The sequence below is a fragment of the Homalodisca vitripennis genome, chromosome 2 (assembly GCF_021130785.1).
Source record: "Homalodisca vitripennis isolate AUS2020 chromosome 2, UT_GWSS_2.1, whole genome shotgun sequence".
NCBI classification, from domain to species: domain Eukaryota; kingdom Metazoa; phylum Arthropoda; class Insecta; order Hemiptera; family Cicadellidae; genus Homalodisca; species Homalodisca vitripennis.
This window is the reverse complement of record NC_060208.1, coordinates 207,589,552-207,614,929: the sequence shown is the minus strand read 5'-3', so window position 1 is coordinate 207,614,929 and position 25,378 is coordinate 207,589,552. Positions and strand designations below refer to the sequence as shown.

Here is a 25,378-nt window from a genome sequence, read left to right as displayed (position 1 = left end):
GATAACCCTTTAAAATAAATGATAAGATAAGCATTAGTAGGCAATGTATAAATACTAATAAAAATGTGTGTATTTCACTTCTCCAGGAAAGGATGGATCAAGGTATGACCATCCTTTAAATAGTTCAAAATAAAGAGTGATCAAAAGATACGGAATTAACCCTTGTACGACGAGCTGCCTTTTTATAGCCTGCAAAGTTCATTGTCCAAGAAGTTTATGCGGGCAACACGTAGTCCACTTTTTGTTTTTTGTTGTTGTTTATGAGCCACAAAACACCATGATTTTCTATGCTAATGTATATTCCTTTCACAAACCTTTGTATGACCTTTCTACAAATGTTGATAAGGTCATGTTGTAGTATAATTCATCTATATTATTTTCAGATTGTGTAACGTCACTTCAGCTGTGTCGTCATACAACTTCAAGTAATGTGTATTGTGTTTTTATCCTTATTTTCCAATCAATCAACATAAAATTTTATACTAATATAGAAAATAAAGTATAACTGATAAATGTTGTTTCTGACAGTAAATTACATTTTTTTTCTTATAGTAAAATAACTGTAAACAACAAAAGGAAAGTACATTTTTGTAAATTTATACCCAATTAAATTATTACTAAATAATGTTATATTGTAGACAACTAATTGTGGTTAATAAAATAAAAATATTAAATAATATATATATATATATATATATATATATATATATATATATATATATAAAATTGTTAACACGTTGACTGTCCCAGATGCACTTGAGCGCTCCCTATCTTATAACAATAGTTATCATAACTCGGTATAGACCAACAGTGAAGATGTTACTTATAAAGTATTTGTCAAACGTTTTTATTTTTCCTATTTTCATCTTTGTCTTCTTCAGTATATCCTTGACCTTCACTGGTTGAACTGCTACACGGAGAATGAACAGGCGTCCCCACTCCAGCTCCAGTCATACCAACATTATAAACAGTATTTAACCTGTTTCACACAAATATAAGCATTTCCTTAAAAAGAAATTAATTTTGTAGAAGCTAATGAGCAATGTGGCCTCTTTTAAGTTGAACACCCTATATAATGACTATATGGCAAGTTTGTACAGTCACAATGATTAAAGCAGTAACACCTCTTGAAACGAACTGACACAATTTTGTAGCTATATATTATTTACTACTCTGTTTATGATCTTGCAAGTCAAGCTTGCAGAAAAAAGGAATTGTTCCAAAATATGTTTCAAGGATAGTTTTCAGCTTTTTGAACAGAATTGAAAGAGCTTCATTACCTAAGAATAATACTGATTCATTATTACTGAAGGAGCAGTCAAATAATGAGTTGTTCAAGGAAAGTATGATCCAAAAAGGCAAAGACGGAGGGGGTTTAAGGTGACTTGTTTTAATATACTAAATAACTTTAAGATTTTTCAAAAAATAAATCATTTTTAAGCTTCCTAATAGAATACACATCATTATTGGGCCGATTAAAAAACGCAGTTATAAGAAAAAGTTCCCACATTGACCTGATAAAATCCCATAAAAACAAAAAAAAATCACAAGCTTGATCATTATGGTCAAAAATTTATGATGATAAGGCTTCATCACAATTCAAAATTGGCCCTAATCTACTGATTTTCTTTTACAAGAGCAACACTTATCTCCCAGTAGTAAAAGGTAAAGAAATATTTATTCTTAAATTATGGAATAAATGATTTTGGGACTTTGTCATTGACCAATCCTATTATTTGGTTGGGATTACAAAGTTGGAGGAGTATTAAATGTGCATAGCCATAAAACTAGAAATTAAAAAATTTTAGTATTTACAGTCTAACAAAGCTCTTTGAACCATTCTCGCAAGAATTAAATTACATCTGATCATACTTACAGTAAAGTTCCCAAAAACATGTGATTGTTCAATATTGATTTTTCTGGCTGCATGGCAAAGAGCAGCTGATAGAGAGATAGAAAAAGAGTATAAGAGCTAGCTGAACTTTGTTCTAAGCAATGAATGCCTATGCTTTTTACTTTGCAATGATACTCAGTTTGTTGAAATCAGTTGTAACTTTGTACGTTTATCCTAGTTGTACTGTCAAGGTTAAATCCAACACCAAATAATGCTACAAGGACGTAGCCAGCGAGGGGACCCAAGGGGTCCGGGACCCCCCAAATTTTAAATTGTTTCAATTACTTTTTTTTAGTAAACGATTATTATTATTTAAATAATTTAGTATTACTGACATGTACTACTGAAAGATTGTTCTCAAAACAAATACGGGTCAAGAACTTTTTTAGGAACAAAATGGGACCTTACTTTCTGTTCACTTTGGGAAAATATCAATTGTTTTGACCCCCTCCCCAAAACTTTTCCTAGCTACGTTCTTGTAATGCACTACCAATTGAAACTTGTTATACTAAAGATTATACAAAACAACCTTGTGTTCTACTTGAGATTGAACAACGTCATAACAGCGTAGTCATTTACTCAACTAAATATGCTCTAACACAATCATTCCAAGGTTTAGGGCTTAACTAGTTCAGAAGTGAGATTTAATCTAAAGTTCACAAAATCTAAAAGGCACAAAATTGAGCCTATAATTTAAAGTCATTCTGTATGGCTGAAAACTCCTTGTTTTTTATTTGGCTCTTGATTTTTTCCATTTCCAACTAGATTTAAGCTAATTTTGGATTTCACTTTACAATTTAATAGCAAAAGAGCAATATTAATAGCAATTTAATATTGTTAGTTCAAGAGTGCATTAAAATTTCCTCTTGGATCCTAAAACAATTGAGAACTTTGGAGTTGATTACCACTGGATAAGTGACAGACAGCAGAGGAACCGGCTCTACATCAACACACAGATCACAGAAAATGTCCAAGTCATTCCACAAACTTTCAGAAATCCTAATAAGTCAACTTACTAGGCATATCATGAAAGCAGTCCTAACAGCCCTTAAGTCCCTGTTAACACCCTTGGAAACCATATTATTGTCAAGAATAACTCCAGAGGACTGTTACCTCCAGAAGGAATATAGATAAATTGTGCTTGGATACAGAGATCGGTTAAAAATCGTTGGTTACATTGTCTGGAACTCACAAAAGATTATCGGGATGAACAAAGGCTTTGTTTTTCAACACAAATGTCATTAAAGGATGGGGTATGGTTCAGAAGTAGTCAGTTCTAAAAACATGACAAGGTTTGATGTAATACGAGATGAAGTCAAATTACTGTTCCATTCTCTTGAGATAAACAATACATAGAGAGCAATAACTCATCCTCTTATAAAAACTGTTTGGCTAGCTTTGTCAACATTTGGTAACACTGTAAATATAGTAATTTTTTAAAACTAGATCTCACCAAACTTTGCACTGAGCATTAGAAAATGGCTGAACAACTGCAGGATGTTGGTTAATTTGCCATAGAACGGATCTTGCGCACTTAAAAACTGAGACCGTTGATGAACTTGAAGTACAGATTCAGTCAGGACTCACAAAAGTATTTCTGAAAAATTCCTTAAGAGATATTCCAAGAAGATGTTTGAATTGAAACTGTCCATATTTTGTGTTAAGTTTTGAAATTCTTCATGAATTTTGAAAAAATTTTTCTTACTTTACATTTGTATTTAGTCAAATTAGACAAACATTCGTATCCAAATAAGTTATCCAACAATTACAAAATGGCCAAACAAAAGTATGGAATTTCTCTTCAACCACTATGTATAAAGAAACAAAGGCTCACCTGATGACAAATTAATAGGTGAACGTATTATCAATATAGATCAAGCACAGTTACGTAATTTTACACTAGGTAACGTAATGAATTAAATAATACTCATATTATAATCCTTCTTTTGTATTGGACAAAAGCACTAAAACATAATATAAAAAGTCAAAACAGCACTACAGAATATGTAATTGTCTAAGAATTATTAACTATTTACAGTCAACTTCAAACAGATACAATTAAAAATATGATTAGACATGTAGATGAATAAACATATGAATTTTTACAACAATGCTGCTGGATATTTCTGTAAAGTCTAATGCAAACACTGAAATCAGAATCATCAATTAACATAAACAAAATGAGAATAACGATAATGAGCTCTCTATCCTCTGATCTTTTTAAAGCTTCCAGAAATTACTGGGAAGGTACAGAACTGCCACGAAGAATATTTACTCTAGGTATTCAAAGCTGAAACATAAAAACACCAACATTGATTAATAACTTGGCCCTGCCATGTTTCCTAAGGCATTAACTTGAATAAAACATATAACAAAGGCACTTTACACGGTAAGTAACATAACACTAATAAAGAACTAATTTATTTAATCTCGATTACAAATTAAATAATTTCATATTTAAAAAAATTCAATTATGAAGATTTCAGTTATTTATGTGACAACGAAATAGAGAACACAAAGTATGTATACTTAGTAATTTTCTATTAACTTTCCAAGGAACATTACAATATTTCAGAATTATCAAAACATACAAGAAATATTATATTTTTCTACACAGAGAAATATTATTAAATCTGATCTCATGTAATATTTTATTGAAATAAAATGATAATGTAGGTATGCTTAATCATAACTTTATTTTATTTGACCTCTTATGATTGAAAAGTATGACCTATGGTTAATATCTTGAAGATGGAGCTTGTATTGGTTAATTTGTGAATATCACTTAATTTAGAATAACAAACAAACCAATAAATGTACTTTTAATTTTGTCTGATAAATCTTCCAAAAAATATCTTTATAGTTTTTATTTATTGCAATTGTACGACTTCAATTACGTTCTATGTAGAAATTTTGAAAACTATTCCAAAATATTTACAAATCTTGAGATATTTACTGAGTATATAATAATGATACTACTTAATGTTCTGCAGGAATTAATGATCCTATTGAATTTATAAAGAAGAAATGAATTGATTTTATAACCTGCCAAATAAAGGTTTCTTGATATTACGAATATCAAAATGTATAATTTCTAAATTGAAATGAATAAAATTTGTGATAATTAAACTCTATACTAGTCTACTGTAACTGAAAAATATCGACTCTGCGGTGATAAAAAATCCTGTCTGAAAGTGAACACAAACTCGGGATAAAATTCAATAATTTAGAGTAAAATTACAGTAATATTAAGTTCGATTACAGCTGAACCCACAAACTAAACATTAGAGTTGTAATGATTTGTATGTCTTCATGGCATTTCTAACCAACATTGTAGGCTAGAACATCATTACATTGAACATCAATGTATTGAGATTGGAGATTGATACTTTTTTTTAACAACAATATTTAAACATCATTGTCCTACTTTTTTGCACCCCTTCCACTTTTCCCCTTGTTAAACAGTGTAATGTAATTGCATTTATTTACCACACTTTACTTTCAGGAAAAATGGGTTCCTTTCACCTCTATTCACTTCCTTTAATTTTGAAGTTTTCTGTAATATTCTATAAATTTAAAAAACTCATATTGTTTCCGAAATATTTAGCTTAAGAAATTTTTTATTTCAATTAATTGTATTAAAGTTTACTTTTTCCAATGACATTAAAATCTTAAAGAGATATGTATTCAAGAAAATTTAACATGTTATAATAGAGTATTTTTAGTGAACATAGGTGTCCAGGGTTCTCTCTCATAAATTTGAATATTTAATGCGGAATGGTACAATTTTATGGCTACCAAATAAAAAAAATAATTCAAATTCAAGAAAAATTGTATTCAAAAATATATAAAAAACCTTTATTGGGGACACTGTTTATAGGGGAGAGGGGGGGGGCAATACAAACCAAGAAGCCCAAAAACTCTATATCTGCCCTTACCTACCAACAATATTAAGCTTCCCCCTGTACCCCAGTTTAGATGTTGACAAACAGTTCCAGATGTGGAACCATTACAATGAGTTTGTGACAACTGTGGGGTGGTTCCATTGCAACGAAATACCATTTCCATTCCTTACGTCTTGTTGCGAACATCAGATTTGTTTAATTGCACCATGGCTAAAGTATGTGAACACGTGAAATTAAAACATATTTATTTAGTTTAATTTAGATTAAATATTACAAACTATCAAATATGGTACATTAAATAAAAAATATTAATGTATTACCAATTAATATCAAAATTAAATATTGGTAATAACATAAAAAAGGAAAATATTAAAACTTTTATTGACTACTGATTAAAAATGATTTTAAACTACTAATATGTAAAAGTTATAAAACATTGTTATGAATTACAAAAGTGTTGAACAGAAGTAAACTGCCAATCCATAATAAATAGTATTTGAAAAGGAGTAAAAAAGGCAGGAATAAAAATATGGCATTTCTGAAGTTGTTACGTGTATTGTCATGATTATTTCATTGTTCCATTATCAGTATCAGTCCAAAATGTGTTGTAACAGTTGTTCTGTCGCGACAGACAGGCACTCATTGCAATGGTTGCATTTTTGCCACAGTTCCAGTGGACCCCTTAACTATTTTGTTGTTGCGATTCCGTAACCAGAGTTACTACGAAGTGTCCCGACTAGACAGTTCTAGTTGCAACCACACACTCCCAACCCCAATTTTAAGGCGCTGCAGAAAATTTTGATGAAAAAAACATCAATCTGTACACAGAATAAATTGGTTTCCACTATCTATTCGCTTTTTATTCAGTATTATGAAATATAAAACAAATTATCTAATGTTTAATTCTGAGGTCAACTAATATCTAGTCTAATGCATTAATTAACGTTACATTTTAATTTTCTTACAAAAACTGTTTCAATTCAATACTTGATAAGTGCTAGATATTTTATATTAATAAAACCAAAAAACACTCCCAAGTTTTCTACAATTCTAGCTATTATGGAAATAGATCTTGGGGGAAATTATTGCAGAAACTTGAAAATAAGGCTGACAAAATGGGTATCTAATAATCTAATGTGTGAAATAACCTTGTAAATTACATTAGAAAAAATTAAAGTAACGTCATTCTACAAATTCAAATTCGTTCAACCAAGTTCTACTCAACGAAATTTCAATTTTCGTGGTGAAAATTTTTGTGGTATTGACAAATATAAAAAACCCACAAAACCTTATTAGTGTGTTGTAAAAATAAATTAGTTTAGAATTAAGTAGTACAATTCCAAAATTATAAGGATATCGACAACTTAATGGTAAGAACTGTCTACTTATAATGTTACTTCAATAAATACAATACACAGCTGTTTGCTTTGTCCACGACGGGGTGTTACTTTACCTGTGGAGCAACGCCATCAGTGTGGCAATCGGGCTTCGTGAAAACGTAAAATGTTAGTGCATTTGTGTTAGACAGGTTAAAAGGAGCACAAACCACTCGCCTGGGAAAGTTAGAGTTGGGTATGTTCATATAACTTAAAAGCTTATAGTTTAACAGTGGGGCCAAGGTCAGGAGTCTTCTGAATTCCATGATCAAGTAACTAAATATCCAACGTTTCCCACCATAGGTACAATTTTAATCTTAACACATTGACTCATGGAGTTCCTTAAACTTATATTTAACATTCTGCAACATAATATTTCCTCAATATTACTATTTTTACATAAAAAATTCTGTTACATAAAACGTTCTGTTACATAAGACATTCTGTTACATAAAACGTTCTGTTACATAAGACATTCTGTTACATAAAACGTTCTGTTACATAAGACATTCTGTTACATAAAACGTTCTGTTACATAAGACATTCTGTTACATAAAACGTTCTGTTACATAAGACATTCTGTTACATAAAACGTTCTGTTACGTAAGACATTCTGTTACATAAAACGTTCTGTTACATAAGACATTCTGTTACATAAAACGTTCCAAAAATGTTTATTTATTTAATATAAATTTCATGATGGTAAAAATATTTGTGCACGGGATTACAGATTATGGAGACAAGTTAGATATAAGGTATTAATTTATTTTTCATTAAGTGCCGTTTCCTCTCAGCTGCAAAATGGAAAACACTTCAAATTTTGTTATTAACATCCTAAAATAAAATAAGTTGAACGGATTAGGTACCAAAAAATAAAAGAAAATTTTTGTAAAATGCAAAATTTTTGAATTGTGAATTTTTTCTAATGCAGATTTTCAAAAATAAGACATAAAAAACCACCAATCATGATTTTTACCTAAACAATAATGTTTTTAGTATGAAAAAATAAAAAGAAACTTTAGGGGAAAGTATTAAAGATTAATAATATAGTTTTATAATTGCATATAATAGCTGGAATAGTGTAGTATACCATGTCCAATCATACAGCTTATACCGTAGCAAGTAGTGACACAGCTCACAATACCAGACACTATACCGCTTAAAAGTACCAAAGGCATGTATCAGGCGAGTGGTTCGGCTCAAATTACATTTATAAAGCGTGCTGCATGCAGTGGCTTAAAAAATTAAACACAAAATGTCAGTCCGCTGAAAACACAAGTTAGTACACATTATTAAACATCCTGTTGCACAATGAAATTATATGTTAAAGTATATTTAGTTTGTTAACGGAAAAACGTGATCAATTTACATAAATAATAATCATTGTATTATTAAAACCACAAGTTTGTAGATTTTTTTACAAACTCAAATAAATGTCTCTTGTTTATTGAATTTTAAGAATAAATGTGTATAATTAATTTCTAAAGAATTCCTTATAGAATGAGAGTATAAATTATAGTTAAAATAATTATTGTTCTTCACTCTGATTGCTACAACACTACATTCTATCATAGACGAAAATTTTCTAATATATCATTCAGAAAGTAATTTAAAATTTGAAAGTTTTTATAAACTTTGTACCTTAAGTAGAATTTTCATTCCTGAAATACTAACATTGCTTTAGGATCTAATTACCCTAGGATTAAGTACTTTTCAATCCAGAAATTTCACAATATCAACATTTTAAAAATTAATTGGAAACGCATAGACAAACATGGGTAAGAAAAATATTCCTTTGTCATGTATTTCAAGTTTCTACTATAAGAAATACTTATTTTTCTTATTATTATTTTTAATTATGAGAAAGGAATATTTTTACATGAAACACTATTTGTTTGGCATTTGCATGGCCTGTAATAATATTTAAAAATATTTTATTTAAACGAATACACAATTTATTTATATTGTGAATACCAGAAACTGCAATGATTGCTCAAAAGTACAAAATTACATTGTTGAACATTTTATAGTTGTCATATCAAAGGTATTAATGTGCATTAATTGCAGTTTTCGAATTTAAATGATTTATTATGTTTTTATATAATATGTGTATATGAAAATCACTTAATTTGTTATGTTCAACAATTGTAAAGAAACGTGAACCAGATTATGAAAAAGGATAGACAAATGTTTACAATAATTTTTATGACTAAAGAATTTTCTCTCTGGAGAAAACTGAGTAATGAAAGATTACTCACAAGTTTCAAGATGTACGAAAGCTAATCAAAAGAATGTTTTAACTCATGAATGTTTTATTCTTAAACACTTTTCAAATCAAAATAAAATGAAAATTAGATGCCATGTAAAACTTTATGTTAGAAATTTTGCAACCATGCATGTCCTGTACTGAAACATATTACACAAACCAAAACAAACAACTACTTTACAAAACAGTTAATGCCATTTTTGTTCAAAACTAACAAAATATAGGAAAAACAAATATTGATTCTGAAATATAAAACTCTAAACATTATAACACTTTAGAAAAAATACTGTCTTCAAATGTTTTAATACTTTCTGTATTCTAGTATTTTTTAAATGATTTGATGTTAAGATGTTTTGCAGTCACCTTTTTTAAAGCAAATTAAAAAGTCGCTTCAAACTAAAAATATAAAATATTATTTATTGAATTAACATATAACATTCTAAATAAAAATTTAAGATTAAATTGTCATATAACATACATTTTTGAGTTATCAGAAGAAAAACAAATTGTGAATTGTATTGTCTTAATTTGCTACGTACAAAAAACTAATATGAGTGTTAGTTTTAGAAACACTGAGTATTATTAATAAAAGCAAATTAATGTTTTTTGTTTACATTATGTACCTAAATATTGAATTCCTTAAAAAATAATATACAAGTGTTTTTTGTGAATTGTGTAAAGTAACCAGGATTTAGAAAGAACTATGGACTTGCAGTCTATGAAAATGTTTTCTAGTTCTTTTTCCAAACTGACTGCATTGAATTATTAGTTTCATTTCAAACTTTTAATGCATTGAATTATTAGTTTCATTTCATACTTTTAATGCATTGAATTATTAGTTTCATTTCAAACTTTGAAATGCATTGAAATATTAGTTTCATTTCAAACTTTTAATCTTACCATCCAAGCCAGCTAAACTTCCACTAAAAATAGTTGTTAATTTTCTAAAAAGTGTACAAATTTTACAAACAAGCGTTTGTAAATGTATAATAAACACATATAATATGTAAACATGTATTTTATGTGTGTAACAATTGATTTTACAATTATAAGCACAAAGAAAAATTGTTCTTGAAAATTAAAATTAAAAAATGATATATTGCGAAAGATAAAAAAGTCTTTACATTAATATAGTGGTTTTTATTCATATTTTAGTTATACAAAAAGGAAATTTCCAGCTTATCCATGGACTTGCTTAATGATTCATCCTTTAGAACAATTTCTTTTAAAAGAAATGTCTTATCGAGGTTATACTTACAGTTTCAAAAAAGACAAAGACAAAAACATTCTAAAAAACTTGTAGAACTTATATTTACATTATACATAAACAAAAAAATACTTAATATTATAAATTATTACATATTTATTACACTAAGCTACTTTAGATTGTTCTAAAAAGTTATAATTTTGTGGCTTGAAAATGTTTTGAAGTGATGTTTTATGTTGGAAAGCTTATCCACACTTTTTACATATGTAAGTGGTTCTTTAAATTTATTATTTACCAAAAGTGTTATTTAAAAATAATTATGTACAGTATGGCTCAACTTACAATAGGTCGAGATTTGACTGTGTATCCTTTAGTGGTACATCCTGCACTATAAGATAGTTAAAAAACATGTTTACTGCACTTCTCATCCTTAATTTTGGAAGGATAAGAAGTGTATTTCACTTTTGGTTATCTAATTTTCTAATATATTTAAATCAGCTTAATTGAGTCACACTTATTCAATTTACTCAACTTTAACGATTTAATATTTTTTATCATTCTTATTTTGGGCTTCAATACTTGAACTAAACCAGTCCTACAAGATTTTAAAGATTAGTTTATTATATTAAAAGTAGGTTTAGTCAAACTCTCTTGTATTGTTTATAAAATTCTCGTTGAATACTACTTGTAACTAATGAAGTGAACATAATTGATGTACAGAGTGACAATCACACGTTGAGTGATGTTCACAAAGATATCATAATTCAACATATTTTACGATAGCGGAACATTCGCAGCAGACTACATTCATACTCTTTTCAGTTATAATCTCCATTTTGTTATTTTGAATATGTTATATTGTTACCAATTTTATTGTTTTAGTTGTTAATTGTTTTACTAATTGTATTGTTTTATTTGTTAATTGGTTTAATGAATGATTGTTATTACATTATGGTGTGCTACAATTTTAACGTTATCTGAATCTGCAATGTTTTACAAAATAAATGTTTGAGATAGATTTTAATACTGTTAATTAATTTATTTATAGCTGAAAATTTTAATACTGTTATTTATATTAGAGCTTATTTATTTGTTGGTGAATCATTTTAGCTGGAATCTTGTTATTGTAAAATTGATTACTACTAACGATGGAAGACCGAGGAAAGGGAATTGTTGGATGTATATGTTTACATTTATTTAGCAGTATTATTACTGATGTCATAAAATAAAAAAATCTCATTGTTTATCCTATTAATGTTTTAATATCATATAATATTAGGTTTATTATGTAGCAGTGACAATATTTATTACTGTTCTATTTCTGACTATGTCATCTGTCTTACCAGCATAGCTGGATCTTGTAAGATGTAATATGACAATAAACGTTCATTCATTGGTTCTCTTCTACAATTTCCTAGGAGGAACCGTTCAGTCGATTTTAGATGAATTCAGTCGTGTTCCTCACAACAGGATTAATTGCTGCGACAAAAATGTGTTGACATGCGTGCAGCTTATGTGCAAGTCACCGCCACTATCACTAGGTGCCAGCGCCACATAGAGACTTACTGCTTATCCTCCTTCAGCGTGGACGTCGGAGCGCGCTGGATATCGTGTGTGATCATGGCGTCGAACACCAACGACTGCATCAACGACTTGTCACCTGCGGAAAAAACACAAGATTTATATTTGACCAATGGTTAAAACAAATTAACACTGTGACAAACTCACGTCAAACTAAAAAAAATATTTACAAATATACTCACAGTAGTAAGACTCCTTTTCCATTTTTTTCGTGCCAGCATGATCTGCAACACATTCATGATTGTTAGGGCTATATTTGTAAATACATTAAATATTAAATGATAAAAGCACCAAAAATTAATTATATTGATGGCAAGGAACTTATCTGCTTAGAGAAAAACTTTAAGATTCTGATGTAATTATACTGTGAGGGTTTATTTACAATTAGTTTGATGATATCACAAACTTATCAAAATTTAAGTATTGGAATTACTTAAATAATATAATAAATATTAAAGACCTTCTTCTAATTCCTGTAACTCAAATACTTCAGTTAATTGAGTGCTAAATTTAGAAATTGATCTGCCAGTAAAAAATAATGTTATTAAATAGTGTTTCAAATTAAATTTATATCAAGTTTTAGACTTGATTAACACTTTTGATCCAAATAGTTTCAGTTCATTATTAGCTATCTAAGACAAGTTTAAGGAACTATAGGTGGACATTTTGATCAGGTAATTTATGCACTGTTAAAAGTGTCCAGTTGTGAAAGAAGTTACATAGTCCTTGAGAGCCAAGTTAAAAATCTACTACAAAACGTAAGTATACAAGTTAAAAACAGATGAAGGGAATTGGAAGTTTGACCAAATACCTGTATTTAGCTCATGGAAGTGAGTAATGAATGAACATAATTTAATTTTATCTTTAGGTAAAAAATCATATGTACAAAATACTTTATACTATATGAAATTTTTAGTTTGTATTACTAGATGACAATAAAACAATAAAACCTGCCTTAAGAAGAAGATTAAGATATAATTATTTAAGATAAAAACATACATGTTTATATTGGAAAACCAGTCTCATGTATAACTTAGTTTCAAAATACTGGATAAATCAAATGATAACATTTTTAGAATACTGGTTAATGTTTTTCATCAGAATCGTTTTCAACTATAAATTTTATATCCTACTGTTTATTAATATGTAGAAAGCTATGTTCTAATACATGTGCAATAATAAAGCGAACTAGTCGAATATACAGGATGTGAGACGTACTTTCAGAGGATCTGTGAGGTGACCTCGGGCGGAGGGACATCCACTTCCAGCCCGGACGTCGCGTGCGCGACAAGAAGTGTACTACTTGCTCCTCAGGTGAGGCAAAGTAGTGTTCGTTTGCGTAATTGTACTCACAATACACCCTGCAACATAAACACCTCAGTTATATTAACTGTAACTGATAAAACAAATTGTAATAAGCAAACAATTACTGATACAAAGAATAACTGTTATGAAACAATAACTGATAACTAAGTCCGATAAGGGACTGATACAAAGAATTATGGTATGGAAAAAAATAACATGTTAATGAAACAATAACTAATACAGAAAATAGTGGTAAGGAGACAATAACTAATACAAAACAATGAAGTAATAAAACAATAACTGATATAAAACACTGACAAGGATTATTTAGAATGTAATGCATGTTTTGACACAATTCAAAAACTGCAAAAGATATAAAATAGTAGTTTTCATCACTAAGAGCATAAGTGGTTGTTTTTGCTTTACAATTGGGTGGGAAGTTTTGCTCCATGTTGTGAACATCGGTTTGTATCACACAAAAAAATTTTAACGTACACATTTATTTAATTTTTATTAAATAAACTTGGATTTTGGGCAAGACGATTTTTCACAACTCTGTTATAAGGTAACAAACAACAACCACTTTGTGGACCAAATTTAAGAAAAAAAAACAGCTGTTATTTGTGCAGTATGATAAAAACATTTTATTAACATAAAAAACTAAACCCAACATTACGTTTTGTTGCTGGTGTTTTATTGATTTGAAAACAAAGTCTGTAGCCATAACCGTACTGCTTATTTCTTAAGTTGAACAATACTGTTAACCCTTTTCACCTGGCCCTTTTCACCCGAAAGGCCAGCAGCACTGACCACACCGGATGGAGACAGCACGCGTTAGTTTTGCCGTAGTTGGTCCTCACAACTCGAATGGCCAGTACAGATGGCCGCCACTACTTTCATTGACAGCTCAGTGGCCATATTTGTTGTTTGCCTCCCCAGATCAGAATTATTTTGCAATTTTCTCTGCATTATTTGCATAGTAATTTAAAATGTTTAAAGAAGAAATGAAAAATAATTTAAAATGTACTTTTAATGAATCTTTCTAATACAAAGATAAAACATACATTTGGGAATTGAACTCTAATACGTATATTGTTAACAAAGATATGTAAATAAAATGTTGTAAGTTAGGCCTTTACAGTTATGTTGTACTCAGAAATTAATTATTTTACATTTTTTTACGGAATAAAACTTTTAAAAATACATACCTATGTGTAGTCAAGAAAAGTAAGCACATGTCTTCTAGTAAAATTTCCTAGGTTTCTATCACTTCAATGTATAGGCCCACTATGCGTCATTCTTCTTATTTACACAGTCAATGTTTAAAGAAGAACTATAGGCTATTTTAAAATTGTTTCTGCTTTACTAAAAAATTAGTTTAAAATAAAGCTGCTCGATAGGTTTCAGCACTCACCATTCATTATAAAACAAAGAGAATATTAGAAAATAACTGCCATGTTTAGTGGCCAGTGGTGCTGGCCTTACGAGCTATGGACGTATTATATCTTGGCCGTACAACTGAACATACAAGCTGAGATAACATTACGGCAAAAATTAATCTGCACTTCCGACAAAATGGCGGCGGCCAGTAGAGCTGGCCATATGAGCTCCAAGGACAAATTATAAATACTGCCTTCAAACACATAGGGTTAATAGTTGCAATATAAAGTTTGACATTTACAGATAGTTTTACATTGTAAGTACACATACAGACAGAAAACTTGTTTGACTCACCAATCAGGGTGGACGCGCCAGTTGTTGCCTTTGAAGTACTCCGTAACTGGAAAATAACGATTCATTGTAACATAATGCTATTTTGAATACGCATCTTATTCTACATAAATTTCCGATGATCTGTTCCTTTTAATAAATATTTAGGTTTGAGCATGCAACTTTAAGTACAAATCAGATATGCATGTCAAATTAATAAATTATTTAATCTATCTTACTAGTGTATTTAAGTTTTTATCCTCATATAAGCACTGGATAAATTGAAAAACATTTTAGAACAGTACTGAATTTAAGTTTTTTAATAAAGTAAAACGTTACAAAAATTGTTAGTAACACAAGGAATAATAAGTCACCTATAAGTTTATAGTAACTATTTGAATGCTAAGTGAAATGTTGTAAGTTGTAAGGACAAAGGAAACATGACCCATATTAGTATATTAGATCCTTAAGGATGGAACGTAAACCTACAAGTCAGTTGTATACTGTAGCTGTTTGTGTAACCCTAGGGCTGCTAAGTGTCTCAATCGAGATTCATTACTGTGTGGTCAAGTGTTAGCGTCTCAATCAAGACGTATTCTTTATTGTATTGTTATGATTACATAAAATAAGTTTTGCTTTCTTAGGACAAGAAGCTTAGAGATTGCACCAGTCCTATAAAGACCTTTGCGCTAATTCCGGAGGGACAGGATATTCTGGAAGGGTAAGGTTGAAGGTAGGGACCGCCTCCTGTCGAGATCCATAAGGAAATATTTAGGGCACTAATCTCAAGTCATGTCCCCTTGGAGGAAGGGAAGCCAGTTCCTAACCAGCCTCTCCAATCAAAGCAGGCAGAGGGTGGCACACCCTTGTCCAGGCTAGCAAGAACCACTAACTCTTAGGGAACGAACCCACCAACTCCAACAGTCCATCTCCCGCAGTAGACTAGAACTATTGAATTACCCTTGCACCCCAGAATCTCAAAATTTGCGGTTAGTGATGTGCCACTCTTGGACATCCATAAGGTTGCCCAGATTTAAGTGACATCGGATTTTGCTGTGTCCAGTGGTAGGTTCAACAGGAAGGTATAAACCAGCTACAAGTGAACCCTCCTGTGGACTGCTAGAAGTTGCTAGAAGGGATAACACATAATAGAATATCTTTTGTTAACAATTCTTGTACTGTAAAGCAAATTAGCTTCAGACCTGAGATAATCTGCTTTTATTGCATAGATATAAATAAACATATTTCACTGTGTTATAATTACCATTTATGTGACTGAGCTTTATCTCCTGTTCTGCCAACACCTCATACATGCCGTAGCCGTCTGGTAGAGCCAGGCCGAGTGAGAACGGAGTGTCGTCTATCGGGTGATAGAAGTATTTGTGCCGCCTTATCGTTACTCTTTTCTGAAAATTTCAGAAATGAACAATTAACATTAGCACAAGAGGTCTTACTTTCTATCACTTGACATAGAAAAATTGTTTTCACAACTAACTCTAACCAGAATCTAAATAATCAGACTGACCATCAGTATTGATTGTTTGATTGCAAACACACACACACTTTGTATAAAACAAAAATTTCTATTAATCTTGTTTCATTAATCTTAAATAAAGAATGACCTCGAAACAGGCAAAGATAGTGTAGTGTACACTGTTATAATAATTGTAGTTGTAATCAATAAACATAAAATAATTTTGTTCACAATATTTAATAAGTAAAGCAAATCCTTGTTTATCTGGATCGGTTTTACAGAGTGGAGGGAATTTAGTTTGTTTAATAATAAACAATTTCCAGAACAATTTATATTTCATGGCACAACTAGACCAATGGTTCATTTTTAGTGATGACCAATCAACTGGATTTCACCCTTCACTGGAAATAATGTACTTGAAATGTCTGTGTAATTATACCTCCTAGGAGTGTACCGAAGTTAAACAAATGAAACTGACAGAGTTTTTAAAATACAGTAAACAACAATTCTTTTTATTTTTTTTCTGTATAATTAACTTCTGTAAAACAAAAAGATAATTATCTGTTAAACTTGTAATATAAAAGTTCCTTACTATCAGTAATCTATTGCTTTTACTTAATTTTTTGTTTCTTTGAATTAATTCTACTACATTATTTAAATTTATACTTTATGGTTGTTATAATTGTTTAGTAGACTTTTAGAGCTCGTTCCCAGCACACAGGCATATGCCTTTGCTGGGAACATATTTCACATATTTCACTTACAAATATGTACGTGTATAATGGTTACTTTGTGAAATAAAGTGTCTCATTTCATTTCAATAACCCTTTAGGGAATTCTTTAGGGCATCATACCAACATTTTTCTAAGTGTCTAAGGAATACCAGCAAGTTTTACCAAAGAATACCGGACTCTTTTAAGGCTTTTGTGCACTATTTTACATTTTTGCCTATAACTTTCTTATATTTTGGTAAAAACTGATGATTAAAATGATATTTTACATTTTGAAACAGTAAAATAGCATTTTTTTATACAAAAATATAAATGTATAAAACAAGTAATAATAAAAATTTTACTTAAAAAAATAAAACTTAAAACTTTTTTAAGTGGAAAGAATATTTGTTACAAAAATTCCACGTGCAAAATATTTTATTAATTTAATTTTAGTGTAAAAATACAAATATAAAATTGGGAATGTCTTGATATCCGGATATTAGTATTGCTCTCCATTTCTTTCACAAGTTTCAATAATCTGACGTTAATACCCAAAGGGTTAATGTGCAAAAACGACATTATACTGTACTTAAAATTTTCAACAACTAAACTTTACTCATGTTCGAAGAGAGTAACCAGTAAGTTTCATGATGACCGATCATCTAATTAACGTCATATGTTAGTAACAGGGATGTAATAGTTTCCTCAAACTAATCTAGAGTAATCTGTTACTCGTTACAGACCTAAATAATGTTCATAATATTCCAACCATGCAGTGACCATACTAAACTCACCATGTCGTCGTAGTGAACCTTGACTCTTAGCTCAGTCTCTCCTTCTTTTTGCTCTATCATGTCGTGTCGCAACTGTAATAAAACAAACACAAAATATGACAAAATATTTAAATTTAACATACCACTACAAACTGAAAATGTATCTTACTAGAGGTTTTAGACATATAGGTTCTTTTTTTTGTTCTCTTAGAACAAGAAGCTTACAAAATTGCACCTAGTCCCATAAAAACCTTTGCGCTGCTTCCGGAGTTACAGTTACGCCCTGTTGAGATTCATGGGGAAAAGTTTAGAGCACTAATCTCAAGTCATGTCCCCCAGAAGAAGGGGAGGCCAGCTCTGAACCAGCCTCTCCAGTCAAAACAGGCAGGGGATGGCACACCCTTGTTGAGGCTAGCAAAAATCTCTGATAGTTAGGGAACGAACCCCACCAACTCCAACAGTCATCTCCTGCAGTAGACTAGACCTATCGAATAACCCTTGCACCCCAGAATCTCAACATTTGTGGTTAGTGGTGTGCCGCTCCTGGACATCCATAAGGTTGACTAGATTTAAATAACACATCGGTTTTTGGTGTACCCATTGTGGGTTCAACTGGAAGGTATAAACCAGACAGAAGTGAACCGTCCTGGGGAAGACAGATATGTTTATCAAACCATACTGTTCCTGATTAATTATTTGTGATAGTATTTAAGAGGGCTGTCAAGAAAATATCCAATGATTACCCTTTATCTAAAGCAACTAATTTTATCATATTGAACATGCACCATTTTTGTAAGCTCCTGTTTCACATTGAGAATAGCTCTTCTCATTCATATCTTTAATAAGCCCATTGTCAATTAATTTTCAGCGTGTATGTTTCTGAAGCCTCTACAAGATTGTTTGTCTAAAAAATAACTGAGCGTGAAGATCACAAAATTTTCATTAAGTTTTGTTTCAAACTCGGGAAAACGTGTGTGGAGACGACTCAAATGATCAGTCAGCCTTCCAATTAGTCATGACCCAGACTTCTGTAAATTTGAAGTTGGAATGTTTATAAAATGCCCATGATTTACTGAAAGTAATCCGTGTTCGGGTGGCCTTAATCAACAAAAAATTACGAAAACATTGAACGTGTGCGGTTAGTGATCAAACTGGACAATTGTTTAACAGTGCTTGGTTGGAGGAAGATTTAGGCATTTAGCCAAAAACCATTCATGCCACAATTCTGTCCGAGAATGTAGGTATGAATGTATGTTTTTATATTGAAGATGGGTTGTATTTCTATAATTAACAGTGAAACTTTAACGATTTAGAGTAATTTAAGTTTGTTTACAATTAAATTTAGCTTGTATTTTTATATTGTCATATTAGAACTTGGGTTTGCTGCTTAGATTTTTTCTTTCTTTTAATTAAGAAGCTGATGATGACTCCCAACCAAGTGTAAGATTTGTTTCTTTTTGGGTTGGTATATTTTTCTCAAGCTGTATATTGTAGTATACTGTATTTACATGTATTTATTTTAATGAGAAAAATAAACATATTTATTATTATTATTATTATTTACATAATTAAACTTACGTCCATGAGTAGCGTGTTGTTTTCAAGACTCATTGTCTCCGAATCCACCAGTTCTACGCTACTCAGGTCCACGTTGTTGTAGTTGGGCTTCAACGTTTCCACAAACTGTAAGCAAAACAACTGTTTCACCTTCTATCTTTACTATGTAAATGAGTGAAAATGTGTTGGTGACACACAGAAAATATGTCTGCAATGTTTTTAGTCAGGCATGCCTGGAACATTTTTTGTTCTGATGCCACCATCAATACTGTGGTAACTCTGTGCATGAACACTAGTTTTACTGATTCATGATCTTTATGACTTTATTAAATTTATTTTTTTACTTTTTTTATTTGCTGAGATTTTTTAAAATGCTTAAAATGATAAATGATTTTATTTCCAATTATGACAAACTTTTATAATATAGTGCAGTTTGTTTGGAAATTTACTGGCCACTTTTACAAATAATGTGAAAGAAAATAGTATTTAAAAGAACAAAGTAAAAATTATGAGTCTAACATTAACGGAAAAACCATAAACTTATATGCTGCCTTCTGCAGTAACTGTGTGTTAAAAAATAAAATATTATCAGGAAAATGTTGCAAGTTACAACTAAATATAGATAAAACAGTAAACTAAAATGAAACAATATGACAAAAAAATCAATATGATAGTAAAAATAATCATGAGAGAACATCACATAAAAACTTAACATTCTGCATATACAAAAGCAAAGAAAAAGCGATTTTACACATTTTTTTCGAAGAAAATCTATTTTTTATTTCATTTGGCAGTTGATTGTAAAATTTAGGACCCAAGTAGTTAAAATAATTACGAAATATTGACATTTATTTTGGGAAGCCAAAAGTATTTTTGAGAACGTATCGCATATTATAATATAAGTTATAGTTTCCCCTGTTTCTACTTCTGTTACAAAAAGCCTAAGTACCTCAAAGATGAAAGATGCTGAATTGGTAAAATATGCATGTCATGAAAAAGGGGAAAAGAGTTTTCTTTTTTTTCGGTTTGTTTAAAATTATATGCAAATAATAGTTTTGTGTTATAAATAAGATATAACCCCCTCCCCTGACCAAAAGATATTCTACTGTATATTATCAGGTTTTTTTGAACACAAATAAGCCAGCTTAAATTCATTGTCAGATAATAATAATAATCTTTATTGGATACAGACAATTAAAATTTGCATTGATGCATCAAGAAAGTAAATTTAGAAAATAAACCATTAAAATGGTGTCTTGACAAAATAAAAACATACAATTCTTGTTCTATATCAGAACCGGGGGTTTCGCTGTTGCTTATTGTTTTCAAAACTATCAAGAATGTTCATCACAGCAACCCATCATGAACTCATCAACAGAGTATAACGTCGCTCACGTATAACATGAGCATTGATTTTTTTATCATTGAGTTGTTTGATACCATCAATGGAATCTATTGATTAGTCTGATACGAACTTGAGACGAAAAGCATTCAAAAGCTATCGTTCTGTGTTGTTCGATATGAAAGTTGCCCCTGCATCTTGTTGTGCACTGATGGACATCCCTGCCCTGTACCTCGACAGAACAGGACGACCTCAAGAACATAGAGACAAGGTAAAGTAAATAAGCCTTCTAATCCCTAAAGACCTCTTTGCACAACTCTGTGGGGTTCAATTTTAAAAGAGTTCTGACAGCTATATTTGAGATTTAAAGACTGTTTCAAGTTTGTATTTGGAACAACTGCCCCATAATCTAAAACCATAAGACAGATGTGGATGTATCAGACCATAATAGTCCATTTGTAAGACATCTTTAGAGTAAAATTTTGCAAGGTGGTGCAAGACATAAATATCCAAAGCAACCTTCGAGCAAATGCTTTCAATGTAATCCCATGTCAGCCTTTGATCAAGGAACGTAATCGATTCAGGTTCCTACAGAAGAACGTCATTCACCATTACCGTGGGTAGAAGTTCTCGCTCTTGTTACTGGCAAAGGTAAAAAATTCATGATGTTTGATTTTGAAATGTTTACTTTCAAATTGATTCTCGAGAAATGCTCAATGCATGAGATTAACTAAAAATAACTTTACTTCGAGATCATATTTTGTTTTTTATCTGATACAGAGGACACCATAAGACATTTTGACCCTCTCTGACAAATCATCTGCAATCTGCATGCTCTGCTCTCTGTCTTTCAAATAAGTAGCAGACTGTGAATACCACTTGTCCACAACTGGTACAAAAATTTTGCGTGATTCACACAATCAAGAGTTTTGGAGATGTTGAGGAACACATTTATACATTTTCTCACCTCTCCAGGCTATAACAACATTATGAATGAGATCCGTTACAGCATTGATTGTCAACTTGTTTTTCCTTAACCCAAACTGTTCGGACAGAGAAGTTTGTGACAGTCTATAAATTGTTCAATTTGTTTAAGAAAATTGTTTTAAAAAGTTTGCTAGTAACAGGCAGTATAGAAATTGGGTGATAATTGCTTGAGATGTATGGGTGGCCTTTTTTGGAAATTGGAATGACTATGGCAATCTTCAATGCCGATGGAAAGACGCCTTGTGCAAACTAGAGATTAATCGATTTTGTGATTGCCGTCAAAAGCCCCCCTTCAATAACCACACAGACATGCAAGTTCATCTTAATGGACTTATTCAGTATCAGATCCTGCACAAAGATATTAAAGAATATACGGTAAAATGCTAAAATAACTGGAATGCTACGAAAATTCAAAGATGTGCAACTGATATAAAAGGAGAAAAGTGCTTGGTACAAGAATAGTGATGCTTCATGTTCGGTTAAGAGTAATCAATCGCTTGGTGTACAGCCAGACGAAGCACCGTCTGATAACCACTCGTGTTTGCTCATGAAGAATGAGTCTGGTGGTAAGCTTTAAATCTTTATTAAAGTAAGTAAGTAAAATGTGACAAGATTATCGTGGGGTGATCTTTGAGTAAAGTTTTAGTAGTAGGTAATTTGCTATTAAAAGTGCCTGAACATTGGTGGAATCTGTTTAAAAAAATATTAAAGCGTGCTCTTCCATGTAAAATTTTAAAAAGGCTTGAAAAGATGACTTCTTTAAACAGTACTTACTTTCCGGATACACCTTTCCTGGAGATAAGTCTCCTGATACTAAAAAAGTGTGTTTTTTAATGTGTCTGTATATATTGTATGAATGAACTTACATGCTTAACTAATGGTCAAATTTCGTTCTAACTTAACTAGCGTATGTAACTAATAATAAATACAACTATTTTTTAATTTTAGATTTTTTTAGGTGTTTTTTCCCAAAATATTCTAGATATTCATTCTCAGATGATATTCAAACTGTTAGAAAAACATTTCTATGAAACATTCCATTAAAAAATAGTTAACAAACTTATAAAAATGGCATATTCTTTTTCAAAAGATTAAAATAGTCTGATTTCATGTATATAAGAATTTAAAACTATAACACAAGAAAGCCCAAAGAAGTGTGCTAATTTTCATTAACAAAAAAAGTATTTGAAAAATGTTTTAGTTCTGAAAAGTGTTTAAGATTTTTAATACTACATAAACAAAAATTTACTAAAAATAAACCAGTAAAACCATGTACTTACCAAGTCTTTATTTAGCTGCATGAAAAATAAACAAATTCTTGTCAGGTTATAACATAAAATTGACTCCTATCATATTGTTCTTTATTTTCTATTGTGTTGTTTTGTTTACAGACAGTTATAAAAAATGAATAAGGCATAGGATGTTGAGCTTAATTCTGGAACTGGTGGTCAAATTCCTCTCAGTGGCTGAGTGTTTTTGTACCTTGGACTTTACCTTGTATTTATTTTATTACCATGTGTACAGTATAATGTAAAATGAATTATATTATATAACTGTATATATAATATAAAAATAAAATTATATTACATAGCTGTATATAAAATTTTATTTAGAAATGTTCAAGGAACATTTCCCTTATAAATAATAAGCATGTATGTTTTTAAAGTGTAGTCACTGCACACAAGCAAACATTAAAAAAAAAGTTTAGTTTTTGATTTGTACAAAATTTATGGTTGGTGGTAAGAAAAAATAGACAACATATAGGACATTTAATTTTGAGTAAAAGCTTAAAAAGTAAAAGGTTTTAAATTTTGTTTATATATTATTATTAACATTTTATTTGGAAAACACATACAGAGTTCCAAATTGCAACTTGTCCAAAAAGTACAAACTTTAGTGTTTACTTTTTATTATTCAGTCTTGTGATTACGTTTTTTCAAATAATTTAAATTTTAACTTAATTAATAGAAAATAAATGTTAAAAATTAAAAATTTCGAATATCACTGCAGCAATAGCAAAAGTTACAATCCATTGTCATAACAGTAACTGCTCACCAAAACAAATGTTCACAACACCAAAACATACAATTAATACTTGTAATACATGTAAGAACCAGCAACGTCTGATTGGTAGAATAAAAACAGCTGTGTGAAGTGGCTTATTCATCAAAGCGTGCACAGCTAGTGCAGTACGTAAGAACTAGAAATAGTTCTGAGATTACAAAACGTACAGATATGTAATGAAACATGAAAATGATCAGAAAGTTAATTATTTAAGAAAACTTGACATTTCTCTTCCTAATAGTATGATTATTGATATGTTTTGAGCATATTTTAAAGACGTAATAACAAAAAACTCTGTGTATTCAAATAACTTTGCTGGCTGAAAAAGCTATTTTATTTATTCTGTTTTAGTATTGTATTTGTAAACAATAGACATTTATATATGAATATTCAAATCATACCAGTCAATAAATTCTCCAAAATTCTATGATTACAGGAATTGGAGAGAGAAAACACTGAAATTATGCACCAATACTCTGTAAGGTTAACTGTAAAGTCAACTTTAAAATCATGTTAAAATTATGAACAGATAAAAATAACTTTTGATAAATAATTGATTCATTTGAAGGTGCTGGACATAGATGAAAATATGAACTTACCAAAGGCCTGAGGTCTGGGTGATAGAGAACGTGGCCGTTGTTGTTAACTATGAAAGAATATCCGTTGACACCCAGCTGGAAAATAAAAAGGAAATTGAATAAATGAATCTGAACAAATTCAGGCTTAAAACTGAATTTAAAACTAAAAAAAATATGTTAGTTTTGTGCTGATCACAGATTAGATCTTTTATTACACTACATTATTTGCATAGTCCAATAAAATCAAGAATAAAAATATTTATTAAAAAAAAAAACTCTTTCCGCTTTTTTAACAAAACAGACCCTGTATCTTCACATAGATCCTTAGGAAACCTAAATAAACTGGGATGCAGAGAAGTAAGGTACCCTCTCAAAAGCACTTGTACCATGACCAGTGAAAACAAGGTAAGGTTGTGAAGGAAACAGAATTTTTCCGGACATTTGCCATGGTGTTACTGATTTTTTTTGTATCACTGAACAATGGCATATGTCTGGAAAAATCCTGTTTCCTTCATAATCTTTCCATTGTCAAAAACAAACTTCAAGCAAATCAAATTATTTATTGCCATTGATCACATTTGCATACATGAAATAGGCATTGTCATAAATTAAAATACTAAAATATAAAAGCACAGTAATAAAATAC

At 30.4% G+C, this 25,378-nt stretch overlaps 1 protein-coding gene across 3 annotated transcripts in view; it reads right to left on the bottom strand.

Annotated features, from left to right (window-relative positions):
- Positions 1-25,378, bottom strand: part of LOC124355341 (voltage-dependent calcium channel subunit alpha-2/delta-3) — a 159,895-nt gene that overhangs the window by 24,588 nt on the left and 109,929 nt on the right. Inside the window, exons 12-21 of one of the 3 annotated variants that reach the window (XM_046806438.1) lie at positions 24,754-24,828; positions 23,371-23,385; positions 19,783-19,887; positions 18,226-18,297; positions 16,509-16,650; positions 15,269-15,314; positions 13,448-13,590; positions 12,412-12,453; positions 12,215-12,308; positions 7,253-7,285 (exon numbers count right to left, since the gene is read on the bottom strand). In XM_046806438.1, coding sequence (XP_046662394.1) covers positions 7,253-7,285; positions 12,215-12,308; positions 12,412-12,453; positions 13,448-13,590; positions 15,269-15,314; positions 16,509-16,650; positions 18,226-18,297; positions 19,783-19,887; positions 23,371-23,385; positions 24,754-24,828 — 767 coding nt within the window. The remainder of the gene's footprint in view (positions 1-7,252; positions 7,286-12,214; positions 12,309-12,411; positions 12,454-13,447; positions 13,591-15,268; positions 15,315-16,508; positions 16,651-18,225; positions 18,298-19,782; positions 19,888-23,370; positions 23,386-24,753; positions 24,829-25,378) is intronic. The other 2 variants (XM_046806439.1, XM_046806440.1) reach the window with 2 other exon arrangements.